The sequence below is a fragment of the Opisthocomus hoazin genome, chromosome 2 (assembly GCF_030867145.1).
Source record: "Opisthocomus hoazin isolate bOpiHoa1 chromosome 2, bOpiHoa1.hap1, whole genome shotgun sequence".
NCBI lineage: Eukaryota > Metazoa > Chordata > Aves > Opisthocomiformes > Opisthocomidae > Opisthocomus > Opisthocomus hoazin.
In genome coordinates, this window is record NC_134415.1 from 65,891,300 (window position 1) to 65,910,429 (window position 19,130).

Sequence of the window (19,130 nt, forward strand, 5' to 3'; positions counted from 1 at the left end):
TGTTTTCATAGGGTGGCTTCTTTCTTCCAGCCTTGTTTATTGCTCCAGCAGCTCTTGGGGGTTTTTGTACATTCTTACTGCTCTCTTCTGGATTCCTAGGGAATTCGTCTCCTTTGTATTTCTTTGGACACTTGGCCTTCAAACTTGATCCTTCCCTGAGCAATTCCTCCTGCTTCTCAAGAATTCCCCACTGTGCTCTCCAGCGTCAGACTCCATGCTTGTAGCGCTCTCAGCTCGGTCTTCCCACCCGACCCGCTGGGGCATCAAGCGCGCAGAGTGGGCTGCTGTCATTCTCGGAGGTGGAATTCCGCCCCCCCCCACCGCCCCGCCTTCCAGAGGGTCGCATGTGATCCCAAGTTCAGCACCGAGGCTAGGCTATACCAGCAGCCCTTCCAATCTGTTGCTTTGCAGTTTCTAAAATGGTATATTGCATTCACAGAGTAAGCAGTAAAGAAAGAAACAACCCATAACTTCTGTCTAGAACTTCTGTCCCTTTGGTTTTGGGTGGAAAAAAAAAATGCCGTGAAGTGTAGCTGTTAAAAGACAATAGGCTGTTATAATTGAGGTGTTTCTCTTTCCATCTCTTGAGGTCCAGGCCAGAGATATGCCTGCTGGTGCTTCATTATTAAAAAGGAATGTTTTATTTATTTATTTATTTTCCTCTGCATGTTACAGAAGGGTATCCACGAGTGGAACTTCAGTGCTGCTTCCATCAGGGGCGTGAGGTAAGTTGTTTGTGTTTCGTGTTTTGAAAAGAAGAAAGTAATTGAATGGGTATTGTATTAAGCTGCTGCTGTGGACCTTGGTGGAGTAACAGACAGAGGTACTTTCACAGGAGCCCTGCTCGAAGTGAAGCCCCAGGAGTCTTATTCCAGATTCAGAAATGACCGCTTGCAGAGTTCATTATGTAAAAATCAGCAAACATAGCCTGTTAAATTAAAGAACTAATATTTTTTTGAAAAGTTGGTAGTCACTTTATGCTAATTAAGATTGAGTTAAAATTACTGCCAATGTTTCATGTCAGGATATGAGGAGCTGGCAAGGTTGGGGGGGTCTCGCAGTATCCTGATTGCTTACCTGCTCTTGGGTTTTGGGGTGGGTGTCTATGTTTGGGGTTTTTTTGTTTGTTTCTATGTCTGTTTATGGGCGCAGCAGCAAAAATGTTTCAGGGGAGCCCCATAAGGAGAGGGGTCTGTCAACGCAGGTGGGTAGACCAGAAAGTGAAAACTTGAAGACTGAGAGAACAGAAAAGAGTCAATAGAAGAAGGGAGTAGGGAAGAAAAAAGAAAGGAAAAACCAGCCCCAAATGTCCCAATGGAGTAGGTTAACATGGACTAATAAATCATAGGATCATACGACACGTGTGAGACTGGCTTGACTGGATTAGAAGAGAACAACGTTGTTCGTTCAGGGCCACCTTTCTTGTCTTCAGCATGCTTCCCTCTCTGACACAGGGCTTGAGATAATGACACAGGAGGAAACTTTGCTGTCTGTTTGCTTGATTTCTGCAAAATATTTTCTGTCCACTAGGGAGGCTTCTTCTAGGAAGAATTCTTTGCTGGAGGGGGATTTAATCTGGGTTGTGTGCCATATCATCAGTAGAGAACAGCCGAATCTGAGCTAGTGGGTCTGCTCTGCTAGCCACGGTTGAACGCAGTGTGCATCCTGCTTGGCAGGGACCAGCCTTGCAGTTTGTATCTACTGATACTAAGAAAGTAGTGTTCTGCCACTGCTGTGACCTCTTTGGGTCAATTCTTTGTCTTCGTATCTTTTTTTTTTCCTCCCTAGAATTTTTCCATAGTTTGGCAGCCTGCAACTTTCCACTTTGGTGTCTGCTTTTAGTGTAATTAAAAAAAAAGTCCAGAAATCTTACTTTTTTTTAACTAGTCATTGCTCTGTTCTAATAATAACTGTTCCACGCACACAAAACTGTTGCTATGTCTGCAGTCCATTTTTGCACAGATGGATGATTCTTTTTCCTTCCAAAAAGTAACTTAAAAAAACAAACTATCAATAGGCACAGAAATTCAATCCTGTGGGATTCAGCTTATTTTAGGCAAAAATTGCAATGATATGCTTAGTTCAGTCTGGTTTGGGTTTTGGTTACAATGTGGTTTTGTGAACTTCTAAAAAAAGAAAAAAAGTATTTATTTATTGTCTGGTATGGTTTTTTTTGCCTTCCCCCTTATTAAGCCATGCTGTGGTCAGTACTGTGGTATACCCTCCTGCATTTGTTATTTAAACTGTCAATTGTCATTTAATTTGTCAATTAAATTTCCAATCTGTTCATCTGGACAGATGTCCAAAACAGCTTGGAAGACTTTACAGTGAGCCAAGAGTCACTGTGAGTGCTTAGAAAACTCTCTGGCTGCCTCCATGAGGAGCTGCAGGGGGAAATCTTTATCTTGTGAAAGTATAAAACTGAATAAGCCTTTTTTTTCCTTCTTCTAAATATATGCAAGTTTCTGACCACTTCATTTTTCAGTGTTTTTCAGTTTTTTTTTTTTTTACTCGTTTTATGAAGGCAGTTATTCTTTGGAGTGGGACAGCCTTCAGAACCAGGCCTGCTTCTAGTGTATTTTTGTATCCAGACTATTTTTAGGCCCTTTGAAGATCCGAGACTTAAAGCAGTCTAGCAAGGGTGAGTTCCCATCTTTATGAGGATTCTCAGCCCCTGTAGACTAGTAAGAGCCAGCTTTAGAGGTGCAGCATTAAGGTACAAGGCAGGTCTTTGTGCATCTTGGAGGCTTTGTCAGCAAAGGCCTCCATCAATATTTACTGCATTACGTAGGGAGACAGAAGGTCTGAAGAGACGTCTAGCACTGAAATGGCTAATGGTTTTGGTAAGTACTTCAAGGAAGTGGCTGAGCGGTCACCACTTCCGTGTGCCGTGTATCAGCCGACGTAATCAGCGTCTTATTTCATGAGTAACAGAGTTCATCTCTCAAGAATTGCGACGGAACTTGGAAAGTACGTAGTGATCTCTGAGCAGCACAGTGCTAAATCACGCTCTGTATGCAGGGAGTCATAGTAATTTGGTTTAGCTTAAACTCATTGATTAGCGGTTTGTGCACCGATGTAAATAACTTTGTTTTGTCATATGCTTTCTTGACCTCTTAAACACAGAGGTTTTTTTATTGAGTCGGGCCAAAAAATACTGCTAACCTTAAAGGCTTCATCAGAGCTTTTGGAACATGGCTGTTACCCCGAGGTGCTTTGCATCTTAGGTTATCCAGAAAAGTCTCTAGTGTTCTGCAGAGCTGACATCATACGAGCAAGAAGATACCATCTTTATTTTTCCAATTTAAAAATAAAAAATAAAGTAACAGACTGGAGTTGCTAGGCTACGAGTTGTCTTTTTCTCACTGTTGGGGACAAGCCCTGGATCATGAAGTAACTGCTGCTTGTGTTGTTTCCGTGGGAGAGTGCCTCCGAGGTCATGCTGACGAACGTAGTGTTAGAAACAGTGACAAATTTGGATTCAGATCTGCATTCAGTTTTCTTCGTAGCTTAAGAACTGAGAGCAAGAATGTTCGTCTTCCATCCCAAGTTCTTGGAGCTTGGAACCTCGTCAGAATACTTAATTACGACAGTGAGGGGTGTCTGTACTGCTGCACTTGTAGCAAACACACAGAAGTTCCACGGAGCTGCTTTTCTGTGCTTGTTGCCAATGCTCAGCTATTCTGTGTGCTGCTTCATCTGGAAGTATTAGTAAGCAGTACTTACAGCATTTGCAGTATTTCTCATCAACTAAGGGGAGTTCTCGATGCACATGAGCTGGGCACAAAGCCAAGCTGCATCGTGCTTCCCTGTTTGTCTGTGGAGTTTCGCAAATTCAGCCCCAATTCTGCTGCCGTAGAAGTCAGTGGTACCACGCGTGCTTGGGAACTGTTCGAATGCAGCATTTCCTGAGCAAATTATCCCGTCTCTTTTTATACCTTTGTATTTCTTAGTTTTCCTTTTTTCAATGTAACAACTTTTTTTCAGGGAGAAAAGCAACATATAAGTGATGTAAACACTTACTGGAAGGCCTTAAATATTTATGAATTTGCCTGTCTCCTGTGTACATTCCACATTCTTACCCTTATAATCACTGTTATGTTAGTCAGTGGCTTCTGTGCATGTCAGGTTTAAACTGATGGTTTAATCAGCAAAATGTTTAAACTCACATGGAACTTGAAATTAATGAGTAATTCTGTTATATCAGTTACATCATATCTGAAGAATTTACCTATATGCTTGAAAAACTTGAATTAAAATTTTATCAACTGGGGACAATGGCTGTCTTCCCAGATGTTTATGTTACTTAGCACTTATGAATTTTTCCTTACGTGAAAATGAATTGCCACACCCAAAGTCACATATTCTTATAATGAGGCTCACGTTATGGAAGGCAGGCCCCCCCATTTTGTCTGAAGAGCCATTTATTTATTAAAAGTTGCAGGGCTCTACAATAGAGGAATCAAAGGAAGCGAGGATTGGACAACCTTAGACAGCTATTAAAGGTTGAAAATTACAAGTATTTCCTGGTATTTAAAGAAAACCTGGTGTGGTAGTCAAATCATAAATCCTTTGGCACAACACAGAATACCATTCTACTTTATTGTGCTATAAATTAATTAAAACCATGATGGCTTTTTTGATCCAGCTAAAATAGATTGATTTCACTAGTGCTGTGGATTTTGTCCAGTATCTTAAGAATGTTAGTAAGGAGACTTAATTAGTCTTAGTTTCTCAAATACTGTGTTATATTCCCTTGTAACACCTTTAGCTATCTTTTTTCTCCTTTTCTAGTATAGTAATAATTAATTATACTGCATTAGCTTGACACCTGACACTCAATGTGAAAAAGTTACAGAAAGAGCCATGTCAAACAATGTTTAATATTTTCTATAAGGAGCACAGTAATGACATGCACATAAAAGAATTCTGGTGATTGAATATCTTTGCAAGAGCTGCAGCCTACTTGGGGTAGAAAACTGACAACTGTACCAGAATTTACACCTCTGCTGCTCCTCTGAGACATCTGTGCATCCAGAAGAAAATGGCATGCCATACATATAGAGGATAAAACCAAAACTGAAAAAAGGTGTGGGTGGGCAAGGGTGGTAAAGTCATTCATCTCATTATTTGATGCTGACTTAGTTTTAAAATGTTTTTCCAATATACTATCAATGTACCAATTCACAAGGCACTAGTCAGAAATTTTTGTGTTCAAGATTGAGCTGTGGCTGATTTCTAAAGCAGGAAGAACTCATGATTTGAGTTCAAAGTCCAGCTTTTGAATGTGATCCTGAAAGGATGTTTCATCCTGGCTGCAGCAGTGGAAACTAAGGGCCTTACCTAAATGCACTGAAGACAAAAGTGACTGGGGTCAATGGAAATAATCCCATTAACTTCTTTGCTCCTACTCTTTCTTGCGCAATGTGTGGACTACTGGGCAAGGTGAATGATAGCAAACAGCAGAATGTGAACTTTGGAGGATACAAGAGTGTAATTTTACAAGAAGGAAAAACTATGGCTGCTTAGGTTTAATCTGCTGCTTTCCCGTATTAAATGGCTTGATCTGTATGGTTTGATGTAGCCGGTAGAAGCCCAAATGCGTCTTTCCCATAACATGTTCTGCTTGACTGTTCTTTCAGCATTTCGAAGTTTGAAGAACGGTGCTGTTTCCTATATGTGCTGCACAACTCAGATGACTTTCAAATCTATTTCTGCACAGAACTTCATTGCAGAAGGTGTGTCACTGTTGTTATTTCAGAAAAAAATAGCCTGTGGTGGGGTAGGTGGTGTCTACATGCGCAACTGGGACTGACTGTTCCAGAACTATGGTGAAAGTTGATCTGAGCATCCTCAGTGATCACCATCTTTCATATGAAAGCTTAGTGCTACAGTACCCTGGAGATGTGTGAGGTTTGAAGGGTCAAAGTGCAAGCTCAGACGAACATTAGAAGTAAATATGATTACAAATTTAATTATCTTTTTTACACACTTTGTGGGAGTATTTTTCTAGTACTAATCATATTAAGGCTTACTAAAAGTGTTTGTTGCCCCCTATCCAGCAAAGTTTCCTGAACTTCAAATGGACTTTCTGAAGTGGGAACACTTGGGCTAACAACAGGGTCTGGTCAAGATTTCTCTTTTACTGTAACTAAAATTTTATTTACGATTATGAAGAAGCACACTTGATCTCCTTTACATTAGCATCGTGTTTACGTCAGTAAGATTGTACCAGTATCCCTACAGGAAACTTAGCAAGGGTTTATTGCACAAAATTAAGGGTGTCAGAGTTTCTCTAAACTGTGTTTCTGCTCCGTCAGATTGAGGGTTGTAATCTTGAATTGATCCAGAAGGCATTCCCAGAGGAAATTTCATTTCTTTTTGTGCCAAAAAAGGCTGCAACTTTACTAAGAATTGCAGTGGTACTCCATATTAATGGCTGTGGCCACCTCCCAGCCCAATCCCTAGCTTGTCCTCTCATCCATTTTACTCCATACAGGTTCTTTTACCATGTTCATTCCCCTTCATATCTGAACATGTAGTAGAAGACAATACCTTAGCATGACATGGTATTTGAAAGGGGTAGAAGTCATACATATTAATATATTTTTTTAATGGGAAGTTGTAAAATAGACCCCCTTTTTACTCAAGCAAATACTTTCTGCACTACCAAAACTCCTACAAATGTGGGCAAGACTTCTGTGCACTTCTCATGAGGGTTCAGTACATTGAACAACGAGACAGGGGGGTAGGATGAGAATTTCACCTGATGCATATATTTTGAAATATGAATGCCATTAATAATTTCAGACATCATGGATGTTTTGCATATATAAAAGGAGTACATAAAAGAGGTGGGAAAACTATAGATTTTGACTGTTAATTCTGCATGTAAAAAAATTGTTCTTTCTTTTTGCTGACAAACAAACTTTTACACTGAGTTTATACTTACTATACTTCAGTCCTCTTTTGGATCATTCATTACTTCTCTGTAATGTTCTCTTTGTCCCTGTACTGTCTCAAGTGTGTATTTTCTTTTCTTTTTGTTTTTTTCTTTCTTTCCTTTTAACAGGTTTTTTGACATGGTGAACAGTATCACTGAAGAAATAGGGAAGACTACAGAGGAAGGGGAATGTGATGGAGACTCTCTAGAGGTATTTTTACTTCCTCCCCCCCCAGCATATGAAGAATTTTGGGCTTCTAGCATGGCATTTCACTGAAGGGAGTAAATTACTCATCCTTCTCTGGAAGAAGTTAGACAAGTTATTGTTTACAAAACTTTATCCTCTACTGTTTATAAACTAATTATTTTTTTTAGTGATGCTCATACAGTTTTTATAACCAGCACAGCTAAATCTCTCGTATTTCAGTTAGCGTACTCACTTGAGAAGGTACTTAACTCTGGAATTCTCCAGTCTTGCTCGTTACATACAAGGTGGCTCTTGTAATGGTTACTTCAGAGTGTAATCATAGCCAGGCAGTATTAGCATTTTTTGAAATTTAAAAGACTGTTTGTTGTCTGTTTCATGCATCACTGGAATCGTGTACACTTACATTACTGCAGGTCGTCTGCACGGCAAGTGAGGATATCCCCAACTGCAGTAGGGGAAGGCTTGTCCTTGCCAGTTGCCATCTGCAGGCAAGCACAGCAGCGAACAGCGGCCTCAAATCAGATGATGGTGTTGGTGCTGCTGGGAGTCTGTTTATACCCTTAGCCCAGTAACTCATGCTGAAGCTTAGGATGCCCTACTTCTGCTACCACCACTGTTAGCGAAGTTATAGCTTGCCTGGGCATGCCATTACACACTGTGTTCTCACCTTGGGTTTCTATCTGCACATAGACATCGTTGAAAAGTGAGTACAGGGCCACTGGGTGCAATGCAGTGCTTGGGGTGTTTAGGCTTTCTTTTAGGTGACAGGGAACAGGATAGAATATCTAAACCCCTGTCCTATCACATGAAAGTCTAGTCTCCCAAAGCTCTAGAGACATCCAGAACTAAGAGAGTGAGTCAGTACTGGGTAATGAACGCAGACAGCCCTCTGTCCCAGTTTTAATGTTGGCGGTTTAGAACACATCTGAAATCAGAGATGAGACAAAGAGAAACCACTAGAGTCACTTGTGGGACAGAAAAATACCCTATAGCGAGAACCTTAGGGTGCCCATTGTGTTTATTTTAGCAAAAAGAAAAGCAGTGGGTGACTTGATTACAGTGAGTAAGTATTTTTACAGGGAAAATTACTATGTGCTAATGGTTGTTTTAATGTATTGAAGAAAAAATAATGAAATACAGTGACATTAAAGAAATTTGAATAAAGAGGTGTGACTTTACCATTAGAGTAATTAATTGTTGAAACAAAGTACTAAAAGAAATAGTGGATTCTCTCTTTAAAAAGAAAGCAGTCTTTATTTGGAGGAAAAGAAAAAATACTTTATCTAGGCATGAGCTACTGGGCTTAGCATGGGAGTGAGCGTGTGAAATTACACGTCTGTGTTACACAAGAAGACAGATCAGATAATCTGTCTAATGACTGTTTCTGGACTGGCCTTAAATGCTCTGAAATTCCAGTTCAGCTGAAACTACACTTACTACACTGCAATCCTGACTAACCTCCATTGGCACAGTCTGCTGGCTGACCTGGCACAGGCAAAAATTGAGGTTGTGCTGTTTTTGGAAGATGCGGTCAGGTCAGGAGAGCATCTGGAACGAATTAAGCGTACCCTGCCTTGCTTTCGATGTCTGTGTGGGAGCCCAACTTCTCAGGTTGGCGCACAGTGCCCTCTCTCGTCCTCTCTTGTTTTTACAGCACCTGCCCGCAGAATTGCAGATGCTCTGGAGTAAGACATGCGGTTGTCACTGCCTGGAACAGATAAAGGCTAGCTTAGCTTTATGCACTTACCTGAAATGAGTACCTTGGAAGCCAGTGCTTCCTGTACAGTCAGTGGAGAAATACAGGCATGTCTGCACGGTATCCAAAGTGTCACCTTGAAGTGTTTTTCTTTCCTTCTCCATGGTGGGCAGGAAGCAGCTAGTGTCCTAGGTGCCTTAGTTATGAGCACAGTGTCAGATAGGTTAAATCTTATCCCTCTGTTTCATTTCATGTTGTTGTTTGCTTTGCAGTATGATTATGAATACGATGAAAATGGCGAGCGAGTCATTCTGGGGAAAGGAACTTACGGCATTGTATATGCAGGACGAGATCTGAGCAATCAAGTCAGAATTGCTATTAAAGAAATCCCAGAGAGAGACAGCAGGTATAGTAACTGTGGTTGATTCCAAATTTTGTGCGTTCCCTAATTTCATCAGTAATGTGATCAACCAGTTTGCTGATCAAGGACCGCAAGGCTCTTCTACAAAGCTGCCAATGAATTCCCTGTCTGTGGTATATAATGGTGTTCCCTGTCTGTGTAACTAGTCATTGCCAAGTTGCAGAATAGATTATGATCACAACTGAGAATTTAGATGTTTACTGGTCTTGGTACTAGTAGTTTATAATATTTTTTTTTTTCTTTCCAAAAGAAGTATTGCTGAAGCACAGAATCTCACTCAAACACCTAGTGATAATTCCTATCTACTTAGACATGCTGAGGCATGTCCTTATAAAAGAACTATTGAACTTCACGTTTTGTGGAGTCCTTTAAACTTCTGAGCCTGAATTGTTGGTAAAGAGATTTTCCTTTCTTGTTTGCACATTGTTTATTATGAAGCCCCTTAACATTAGAATAAATCACATTGAATGATCTTTTTATCCACATTTTTTAGAAACAGAGTCTCATTATATATGTATTGCCCTCTCTCACTTACAAAGGTTGGCGTGTAAAGACCAGATTCTTCATGTCCTTTGTACTTGTATATCTGCAGTCTTGCAGCGTATGCTATTTTGAATACATAGCTTTCCATAAATACTGTAATAAATATGAGAGCAAGTTTGAAGATAAGATTTTTCAGATGAAACCGACTGTATTAAACTGTCAAGTTATTCTTAAATTCTACATTGGCCTTTGGTTTTTGTAGTCAAGTGTTGTACAAGCTGCTTCTTAACAAGTGACTTGAGTGCCTGGATCTTTAAAGTGCCTCTCAGACTGTAAAATATTATCAAAGACTGTAATTCAGGCTTATGTTCAGGAAAGCTACGAAAAGTAGAAAATAAAGTCATTGCCATTTGTGAAGGAAGCTCTTCTGATGGAACACTGCTTGGTAGCAGGAGGTAAAATACTGAGTGTACCAACTGGTGAATTTTTGTCCCATCATTTCAGTCAGTAATGGATTCCGTATTTCCAAGTTTCTTGTCTTCTCTTGCCCATTTGGCTTTTTTGGTTTACTACTATGATCTCTAATGGATAGCTTATCCTTCAGCAGGATTTCTCATGTTTTGGCGTACCGCATTTCCTCTGTAGGAGGAAATAACTGTATCCTTGTTTGTGCAGTGTTCAGTCTGCAGCTAATACCAGGAAGGAAGCTGGTTTTACTTGTCCCTACATAGCAGTTGTCTTAAACAGACTGCCAGTATTCAACACAGTAGATACAAGAGGCTATTCTAACCCACCACAGTGGCTGTTATTCTTCTCACTTTTATCTAGAAAGTGTGTCCCTGGGGGTAAAACCACCGGTTGTGGAAAAGGAGCGTTATTTTCTACAACCTATTCATCATCAAGTACTGTTATTTAAGTGGTATTGGAGCCTAGATGTTGGCAGGACACTGTGTGATAACTCTTATTAAAAGTTTTCTTTGTGTAATTTACACACTGGAAGGTCAGTAATGCCAGCTGGTGCCCTAGCTCAGTTTCTTTTTCATGGGTCTCTCTTGTGGGCCTGCCTTCGGTTATTCTGTCCTCAGTCATTCTTTTCTTTGACGTTTCAAAAATGAATCCTTCTAAATCTTTTTGAATCCATGTGTATATTGGCTGTTCAATATCGATATGTGTGGTGTAGTAATTTTTCCATACTCAGAATATTTTAAAGATACTAGAACTTAGATTATGGAAAAGGGAATCCTTCCATCCTCTGTATTGCTATGGTAAATTTAACTTCAAGATGTGTTACAATTTCTTAGAAAGCATTGCCTCATTAGATAAAACAATCTCTTGACTCAAAATAGAGTTGCAGTTTTGTATGTGCCAGGAAGAAATTTGTTGCTTATAACAACTGTGGTTAATAGAAAGACATCCCCAACAGAGCTACTTAAAAAAAAAAAACAACCGTATTTTTCTTCTCCAATATGCATTTTAAAAGAATTTCCAATGGAAAAGGTTTGAGGTTCAATATGCAAAACATACTGGGAAAGTTATTATTAAGAAGCTGTTGGTCTTTCATCTAGACTCTCAAAATATTTACAGGCTTCCAGGACAAATTTCAAATGTTATTCTTTTAATGGCAAAGTAAGAAAAATTTATGAATTCATTTCTGATTAATTATAACCTGATCTTTTAGCATTTTGAAAGAAATCTATAGAAAGGAAAGGATTAATCTCTGAAGGTAATTCTTACCATTTTCAAAGTAAAAATTACTGTATTTTGGATTCATAAGAAATAATTAAGTTCTGAGTCAGAGCATGGCCAGAAATGCAATGATTTCTGTGCAAAAAGCAGTGAGTCTTTGCTACTGCGATATGTTAAATACAAGGTATGGAATAATTTACTTAATTGTCAGGAAATGTTAGACGACAGTCACATTCTGAAAGAAAAGGAAACATTCCTGCAGTGCTGTTGCCCTCAAATGCATTTCTAGTACTACAAAATAGTACCAGTGGCTGTATCAATTTTCCAAGTTAAAGTAAAATCATGTTAGGTATATAATAAGATCTAACTTTCTAAGATTTGGATTTTTTTTTTTCTTCATACCGTTTAAAGTCTCCTAATGACTAAATTCTAAATTAAATGCTTCGTGCCACTGGAGAATTTTCTTATGGCTTTATTTTATTTGCTAAATTATTTTAGTTGCTCAAGACTCAATTAACTGTGCAGTTTAAATATGCAGGGGAAGAATTATAATGGTCTTGCTGTTGCTGCTCTGAATGAATATCCCATTAGTAGAACTCAGGAATATAATCTTTGATGATTTTGCATTTCTGAGTGACTAACAGCGTAGTCAGAATCTTTAGTCATGTGTGGAGAGGCAAGCCAGAACTCAAATTAGTTTTAAGTAAATAGACTCAGAGCTGCGTAATCACACTTTTCATTAACCAAATATTTTCCTTGTTTTCCGCAACAGTTGTTTTCCATAGGGATTTTCAGATGCCCACTTTTTTTTCTTTTCCCTCCACTTTTTTAAGAGTTCAGCCTCCACTTATACCTTGATGCTGTTGTTCAGGTGAGCTGATGACCATCTGGGATGGGAGCCCACAGGCACTTTTCCCCTAACAACTTCAGTTGCCTTCGTGTTTTGATTGCATTCCTGGCACTCGGCTGGGTCCAGGAAGAGCCGGCTCCTGGACTTGAGGCAGCAGGAAGCTGCCCCTCCTCCCAGTAATTAAATAAAAGGTTTCTGCCCGTTCATTAGGGGAAGAGAATGTACAGGTGTCAGCGCGAAGTCTGTGCTGAGAGCAACCTGGTGAAGGTGGCAGGAGAACTACTCCTTTTGGGGGTGAGTAGCTGCAAGGTGGAGTTTGCAGTTACGTTCAGTCCTCCCTCAGTGTAAGCATCCGAATGTGTCTTCCACTTGCCCTGCAAGACTGCAGCTCCTTCTCACATCTGAACTGACAGGAGGAGGTCTGTGTCCTTCATCTAGTTTTTTCAGCTGACCTGAAAGTCTGACTGCAGATGTTAGCGCTTGAGTGAAAATAGCCACCAGGCTCTCAGCATGTCATCCGCATTTTGCCAGGCGGAGCACAGAATCTGGCAGCTGACCTGCGTCCAACGTCCCATGGTTGGAAGAAGAGTGTTAGGGCTGGCCCTGGGAACACATCAGCTGCTGAGCTCTGCTGGTGTTCCATGTCGGAAGAGAATTCGGGCTCCAGAAACCTTCTTGGCAAAAAGACTGCTGAAAAGCTTACATCTCTGAAAAATGTTTTACCTTGAACTAAGTTACATTTGATGAAATTGTTTGGATCAGTTCTTCTGAATATCTCCCCATGAAATGATTCCCGTTTTCTTACTCTGATAGCTATTCACTCTTGCTTGCAGATAAGACTTCTACTTTAATTAAAATTTAAATGGTGATCTGTTTTAATTTTTGGGGTGATTTTAATTATACTCTAACTTTATGGCTTACTAGTTCACTTTGGCATTGGTCTGCTTGCCCAACTGTTTATTCTCTTTGAGTTAGGCTGGAGAGGAATTCATTTTCCACAAATTCTGTTTTACTCAGTCTATGTACATTTATAACATTTTGTGTGTGTGTACTTATACACAATATTATATATATTTTGTTTTGTGTATTTATATATGAATATGTAATTTTTTAGTATGTGGTGGTCACAACCACTGTTGTTAAATGCATCTAACACATAGTCATTCTCAGTGTAAACATGTTTCATGGGATCTTAAATAGATTTTCAGCTACTATAGTAAACACAAGACTTCCTTCCCGAAGGTCAATATTGAATAAACTGCTGCTTTTCTTTCCAGGTACTCCCAGCCTCTGCATGAGGAAATAGCTTTGCACAAGCATCTCAAACATAAGAACATTGTCCAGTATTTGGGTTCTCTTAGTGAGAATGGCTTCATTAAGATATTCATGGAACAGGTGCCAGGTGGTAAGTTGTGGGGAAGACTGGTTTGGTGGTTGGCTGGTTTGTTTGGGGATTTTTTTAAACATTTTAAAAGTATAAAACCTATAACACTGCAACAAGATACATTTCATGCAAACGTAATATTCTTTAATATCCCTTTCCTAAATTAAAGGGGAAAACTGTGTCTTCAAAGTGCGTGAGTCCTCTTATTCAGTATTTAGCTAGGATGTGCTACAGAGACAGCTCAGATCATTGCTGTGGCAGGCAAGTTCCTTTTACTTACAGATCAGAGATGATCTGTGGTCATCCTACAGGAAAGACTGTAGCTAGCCTGAGATGGGTGAGCCCTCTGTAGGTACCTAACGCAAGAGAATGGCGATTGCTGCTTCTGTTGGAGACCAAAGAACTCGCAGCAGCCAGGCGCAACAAAAATCCCACTTCTTGAGCTGAGCTTTTCAAGAAACTCTGGAGCTGGTGTGTGTAGAAAGACATACACATGCACATCCGTCCTTTTTCGCTCTTTTACAACATTCCTCTGGGGCAGCTTCTCTCCAGGCGTAGGAGAGAGATGAGCACGTTGAATAAATGGCTTCTGATCTACCTGCCTGACGAAGCATATGCTCCTCTGCTGCAGCTGAGGCCAGTGGAGATCCTGAGACTCTTTTTAATTGCTCAGGCCAGTGATGATGCAAGTTAGCATTCTCCTGGAGGGGCCTTTGGTGATAGAAGAGGTGTCTACACTTGGTGTGGGATTAACGTTTGCTGTTAGTTTTTTTTTTTTCCTTTGGGGGAGAAAGCAGAATTTAGTTAGATTTTTACTCTCACTTTTTTGCTCTCCAAATTTATAGGCAGCCTTTCTGCTCTTCTACGCTCAAAATGGGGACCATTAAAGAATAATGAGCAGACAATTGGCTTTTACACCAAGCAGATTCTTGAAGGATTAAAATACCTCCACGATAATCAAATAGTGCATCGGGACATAAAGGTAAGAATTTGAAGGGAATTAAGTCTCATAGTGTTATGTAACTGAATAACCATTTATTTGTCCTGTAATTTAAAAACTTTTTCCTGAAAGTTCTTCATTGTCACATACCCTTTCTGCAGTTCTGAACTGTGGGTTAGGGAAGTCAACCATTGTTAATTTGAATTTGCACCAACAAAATATGTGTTTTTTTATTTTAGAACAATTGATATATAGCCACATAAGATGTGATAGAGGATATTTTTATTTCTGTTTTCAATGACATGATTGAGCTTCCATAAAAGTTTATTAGAAGTGAAGAATATTGTGGATGGGATATTAGCAGGTTCTTTTTCAAGGAGACTGCTGATGAAAAAGTTCCTTTTTAAAAAAAGAAAAAAGCCTTTTTCTCTCTCAGTATTCTTTAACTGAATTCCTGTAGTAGGGGAAGTTCATGTTGAGGTGAAGTTTCTGATAATAGGATTACATAAGACAGGAACACTATTGATTCCTCTTAGATCTCCCCTCTTAAGAGCCTTAGGAAATAATTGTTACTTACTAAAGAGTGCATTAAAGAAATAGGCTATGCAAGAAGTCTTATATGAAGAGTCAGCAGAGAAAAATAATTGCTCTGAATGTTCTGCTCCTCAGGGTGATAACGTGCTTATCAACACTTACAGTGGAGTGTTAAAGATTTCGGACTTTGGAACTTCCAAGAGACTTGCAGGAATCAACCCGTGTACTGAAACTTTCACTGGTATGTTCCCAGAGGAGACACTCTTTCCTCACTCCAGCTGTGCATGTAGGGTCAGAATCCACAGCCACTGAACTTTGACTTCAAATCCATGTAAAATGTTGCTGCAAGAATGACTGTTTTTCTATACCTAATGTTAAGCTATACACTGTACTTGTATGCACTGTTCAAAGAGAATCCTGTCTTGGAAGTTCCACTTGAGACATGCAAGTCCTCTACAACAGAAGAGCTGTGTCTTTCCTATGTTGTGTTTGAGTCTGTCTCTTCTGTGTGCATGGCTTTTTCGTCTTGCTGTTCAAAGGGCAACTTTTTTTTCTTTCATGACTAGCTTGGACATCCTGGCTTCATCTCCAGAATTGCCTACTTACAGAGCCTGTCATGAACTTGATCCTCATTCTGCTTGATAATTTGATTTGGATGTTAAATCATGCGGTGCTACTGCATTGAATAATAGTGCAAAATGAGAAGTGACTGTTACATCCTCTGCTCTTCCACTTCTGCTCTTAAGTGGAACAGAATGCAGAATGATGTGTCAGGTTGATTCCCTTACTTCAGAAATAGTGTTCATATTGCCTGCTGGTTTAGGTTCAGATTTCAGGTTTCACTTCTTTTCCTCTCTGGATGCGATTCAGAATGATCTTCCTTATTTTAATCTTAATCTATAATACAGTAAATTAAAATTATGTCTGATCCAAAGCTCACTGAAACCTTGTAATAGTTGTCATTGACTTTGAAAAGTGATATCATCAGATCAGTAGATGGTATTAGATGCTCTTCTAGCACAAGTAATATTTTGAGTAGTATTTTGAGTTTTCTGTAGAACACATATGGAAATCTTTTGAATTTTTGAATAATAAAGAGTATTTTTTTAACTCTCCCACTATTGCTCACACCCCAATGATTTTGGTCCTCTTGTCCTTTAGCTATCTGTTTGCATCATTTGTGCACCTAAGTGAAAAAATGAGTGTGTTTTAAACAGGTACCCTTCAGTATATGGCACCAGAAATCATAGACAAAGGGCCGCGTGGCTACGGGAAGGCTGCCGACATCTGGTCTTTGGGATGCACAATCATTGAGATGGCTACCGGGAAGCCCCCGTTTTATGAACTGGGAGAACCACAAGCAGCTATGTTTAAGGTCAGACATCTTCCTTGTACAACTCAGACCAGTATTTGTAAACACAGGAAATCTTGTGACTGTTTTGGAGAAGCTAGAACTAGAGATGGCAGGAAAAGAAGATAAAGGAAATGCTTGGTTAGTGAGGATGTTGGGAAGAATGAGCTGATTCAACTGAGTGGGAGTGCTGCGTAGTTTTGAAGAGAGTAATGCAGCAATAGCAGCTATTCAGTAGCCTGGGTGTTTAAAAAAAAAAAAACCCACACACACAACTGAAAAAAAAAAAACAAAAACAAAAAAAAAAACCAACCGAGAAAAGCAGCAGTGAAGCAGTTTTCTGCTTGACGAGAGCCTCTACTTGCAGTCGTGGGTTATTTTTAATGTAATTGTTTATACAGTTTATAATAGTTCTTTTTTTCTCTGAATTAATAAACTATTTACAGAAAGACAAGGGGGGTTGGACTAGATGACCCACAGAGGTCACTTCCAACCCCTACCATTCTGTGATTCTGTGAAAACTTGAGAACAATATACCACTTTTAATATCTAAACACTTGTTTGATGCTATTTAGTGTTTGGTAAAAGTACAGTCTAGGCCATTGTTTTTCCCTTTATTTGTCTCAGGTGGGAATGTTTAAAATACACCCAGAGATTCCTGAATCCATGTCTGCAGAAGCCAAGGCTTTCATATTGCGCTGCTTTGAACCAGATCCTGATAAACGAGCTTTTGCTCATGACCTACTTATAGATGAATTCTTGAAGGTTTCAAGCAAAAAAAGAAAGTCCACATCAAAGCTCTCAGGTAAGCGTTGCTAAACTCTAGCTGGAATTTTTCTCTTGTTGATGATACTACTTCCTGAAGCTGCTGATTCAGTCTTTAAGATGAACACAGCAGATCTCCATCCCAGGTGAACATGCAGTTGTAACCTTCAGTTCAGAATCACAGAATGTTAGGGGTTGTAAGGAACCTCTGTGGGTCATCTAGTCCAACCCCCCTGCCGAAGCAGGGTCACCTACAGCAGGTTGCACAGGACTTTGTACAGGCGGGGCTTGAATATCTCCAGAGAAGGAGACTCCACAACCTCCCTGGGCAGCCTGTTCCAGGGCTCCATCACCCTCAGGATGAAGAAGTTCTTCCACATGTTCAGACGGAACTTCCTGTGCTTCAGTTTGTGCCTGTTGTCCTTTGTCCTGTCGCTGGGCACCACTGAAAAGGGTCTGGCCCCATCCTCCTGACACCCACCCTGCAGATATTTGTTGGCATTTATAAGGTGCCCTGTCAGCCTTCTCTTCTTCAGGCTAAACAAGCCCAGCTCCCTCAGCCTCTCCTCGTAGGAGAGATGCTCCAGTCCCCTCATCATCTTTGTAGCCCTAGTTCCAGCAGTTTGCTGCAGAAACACTGTTGTAGCAGAATTTTTACCATGTTGTCACAGAGGTGATTTATATAAAATGTTTCTCATATTCTTTCTGAAAGTCTGGTTATGGTTTTGTGCAGCTTTTGTGGTTGTTTTTTTTTTAAATTTGCATGTTTTCATTCAAAGGATGTTTGTGTAGGGTACGTTCTCTGTAACATGTTATTGAGCCTCAGGGGAGTTTTCTACATGAGCAAAATAATCTTTGTCCCATGGCAAATGTGCATGCACTGCATTATTTTTATTTCATGTACTTGTTTCCTGTACTGTTCTAAATTATGGAAAACAACAAAGGACTTTTGAGAGTCTGAATGACATATTCTGTGTATGTGCACATATACATATGAAAATATCTTCCATATATATTTTTAGCCACATTTTACTTTTTCCTTTGCTTTTCTCCCACAGTTCTTTCGGCTAACACAAATGGTGAGTTTTAACATACTTCTCTATCAAAACATAACTGTGTAGGTACTGTGATTATCATTTACTCTGGTATAATTTGTCAGACTAAAATGTTGCAAAGAGAAGTGGGCACAATTATGAAAATAAGTGACCTTTCTGTGTTAGGAACCTCTAATTCATTGTGCAAATTTAAACTACTGTTTGTAATCCTGCCAGGCTGTGGCTTAATTGGCTAGGCAGGAGGGTGATACAGGCCTGCAGAGCTGCGTTGTTGTTATAGGGCCATTGAGTGGAAATCTGAACAGGAAACCAAGTGGCTGTTTTATAGCAGCAATAGAGCCAAGTTTTTTTGAGAAACATAACGTAGATTTTTATTAGGCTAAATTCTATAACTGAAAAAAGCGGAATGCATTTGAGACCCCTTGTCAGGCCTGGGTAGAGGATACTCACCTCTTTCAAGGGATGAACTGGAGGAGGGCCGGGTGGGGTTGAAACCAAACATACACGTGGTTACCTTCATGCTGAGTTGCTATCAACACCCATTTTGAAATGTGCGCGCGTGGAATAGGTATGAATAGTTTCTTGCAGCAGTAATGTATGCTCTGGATTCAAAAACACAAGTTCTGACAACATGCATGTTTATTATTAATTGAAGACTGTGAACTAATTAAACTTGTACAAAATAATCTGATAAATTTATCTTGTGTTATACGTATTGTATGTAAAAATAGATATATTTATATACACACATAAAGTTAAGATTTTTGGAAGGTGTTTGGATGACTTTCCCTGTAGAAACATTTTGTTAGTACTG

At 39.6% G+C, this 19,130-nt stretch overlaps 1 protein-coding gene across 2 annotated transcripts in view; it reads left to right on the forward strand.

Moving 5' to 3' along the window:
- MAP3K5 (mitogen-activated protein kinase kinase kinase 5) overlaps positions 1–19,130 on the forward strand; it is a 107,172-nt gene that overhangs the window by 71,767 nt on the left and 16,275 nt on the right. For both annotated transcript variants that reach the window (XM_075413961.1, XM_075413962.1), the window contains exons 12-21: positions 676–725; positions 5,643–5,738; positions 7,073–7,154; positions 9,120–9,253; positions 13,565–13,692; positions 14,517–14,653; positions 15,281–15,386; positions 16,363–16,520; positions 17,124–17,301; positions 18,320–18,340. In XM_075413961.1, coding sequence (XP_075270076.1) covers positions 676–725; positions 5,643–5,738; positions 7,073–7,154; positions 9,120–9,253; positions 13,565–13,692; positions 14,517–14,653; positions 15,281–15,386; positions 16,363–16,520; positions 17,124–17,301; positions 18,320–18,340 — 1,090 coding nt within the window. The remainder of the gene's footprint in view (positions 1–675; positions 726–5,642; positions 5,739–7,072; positions 7,155–9,119; positions 9,254–13,564; positions 13,693–14,516; positions 14,654–15,280; positions 15,387–16,362; positions 16,521–17,123; positions 17,302–18,319; positions 18,341–19,130) is intronic.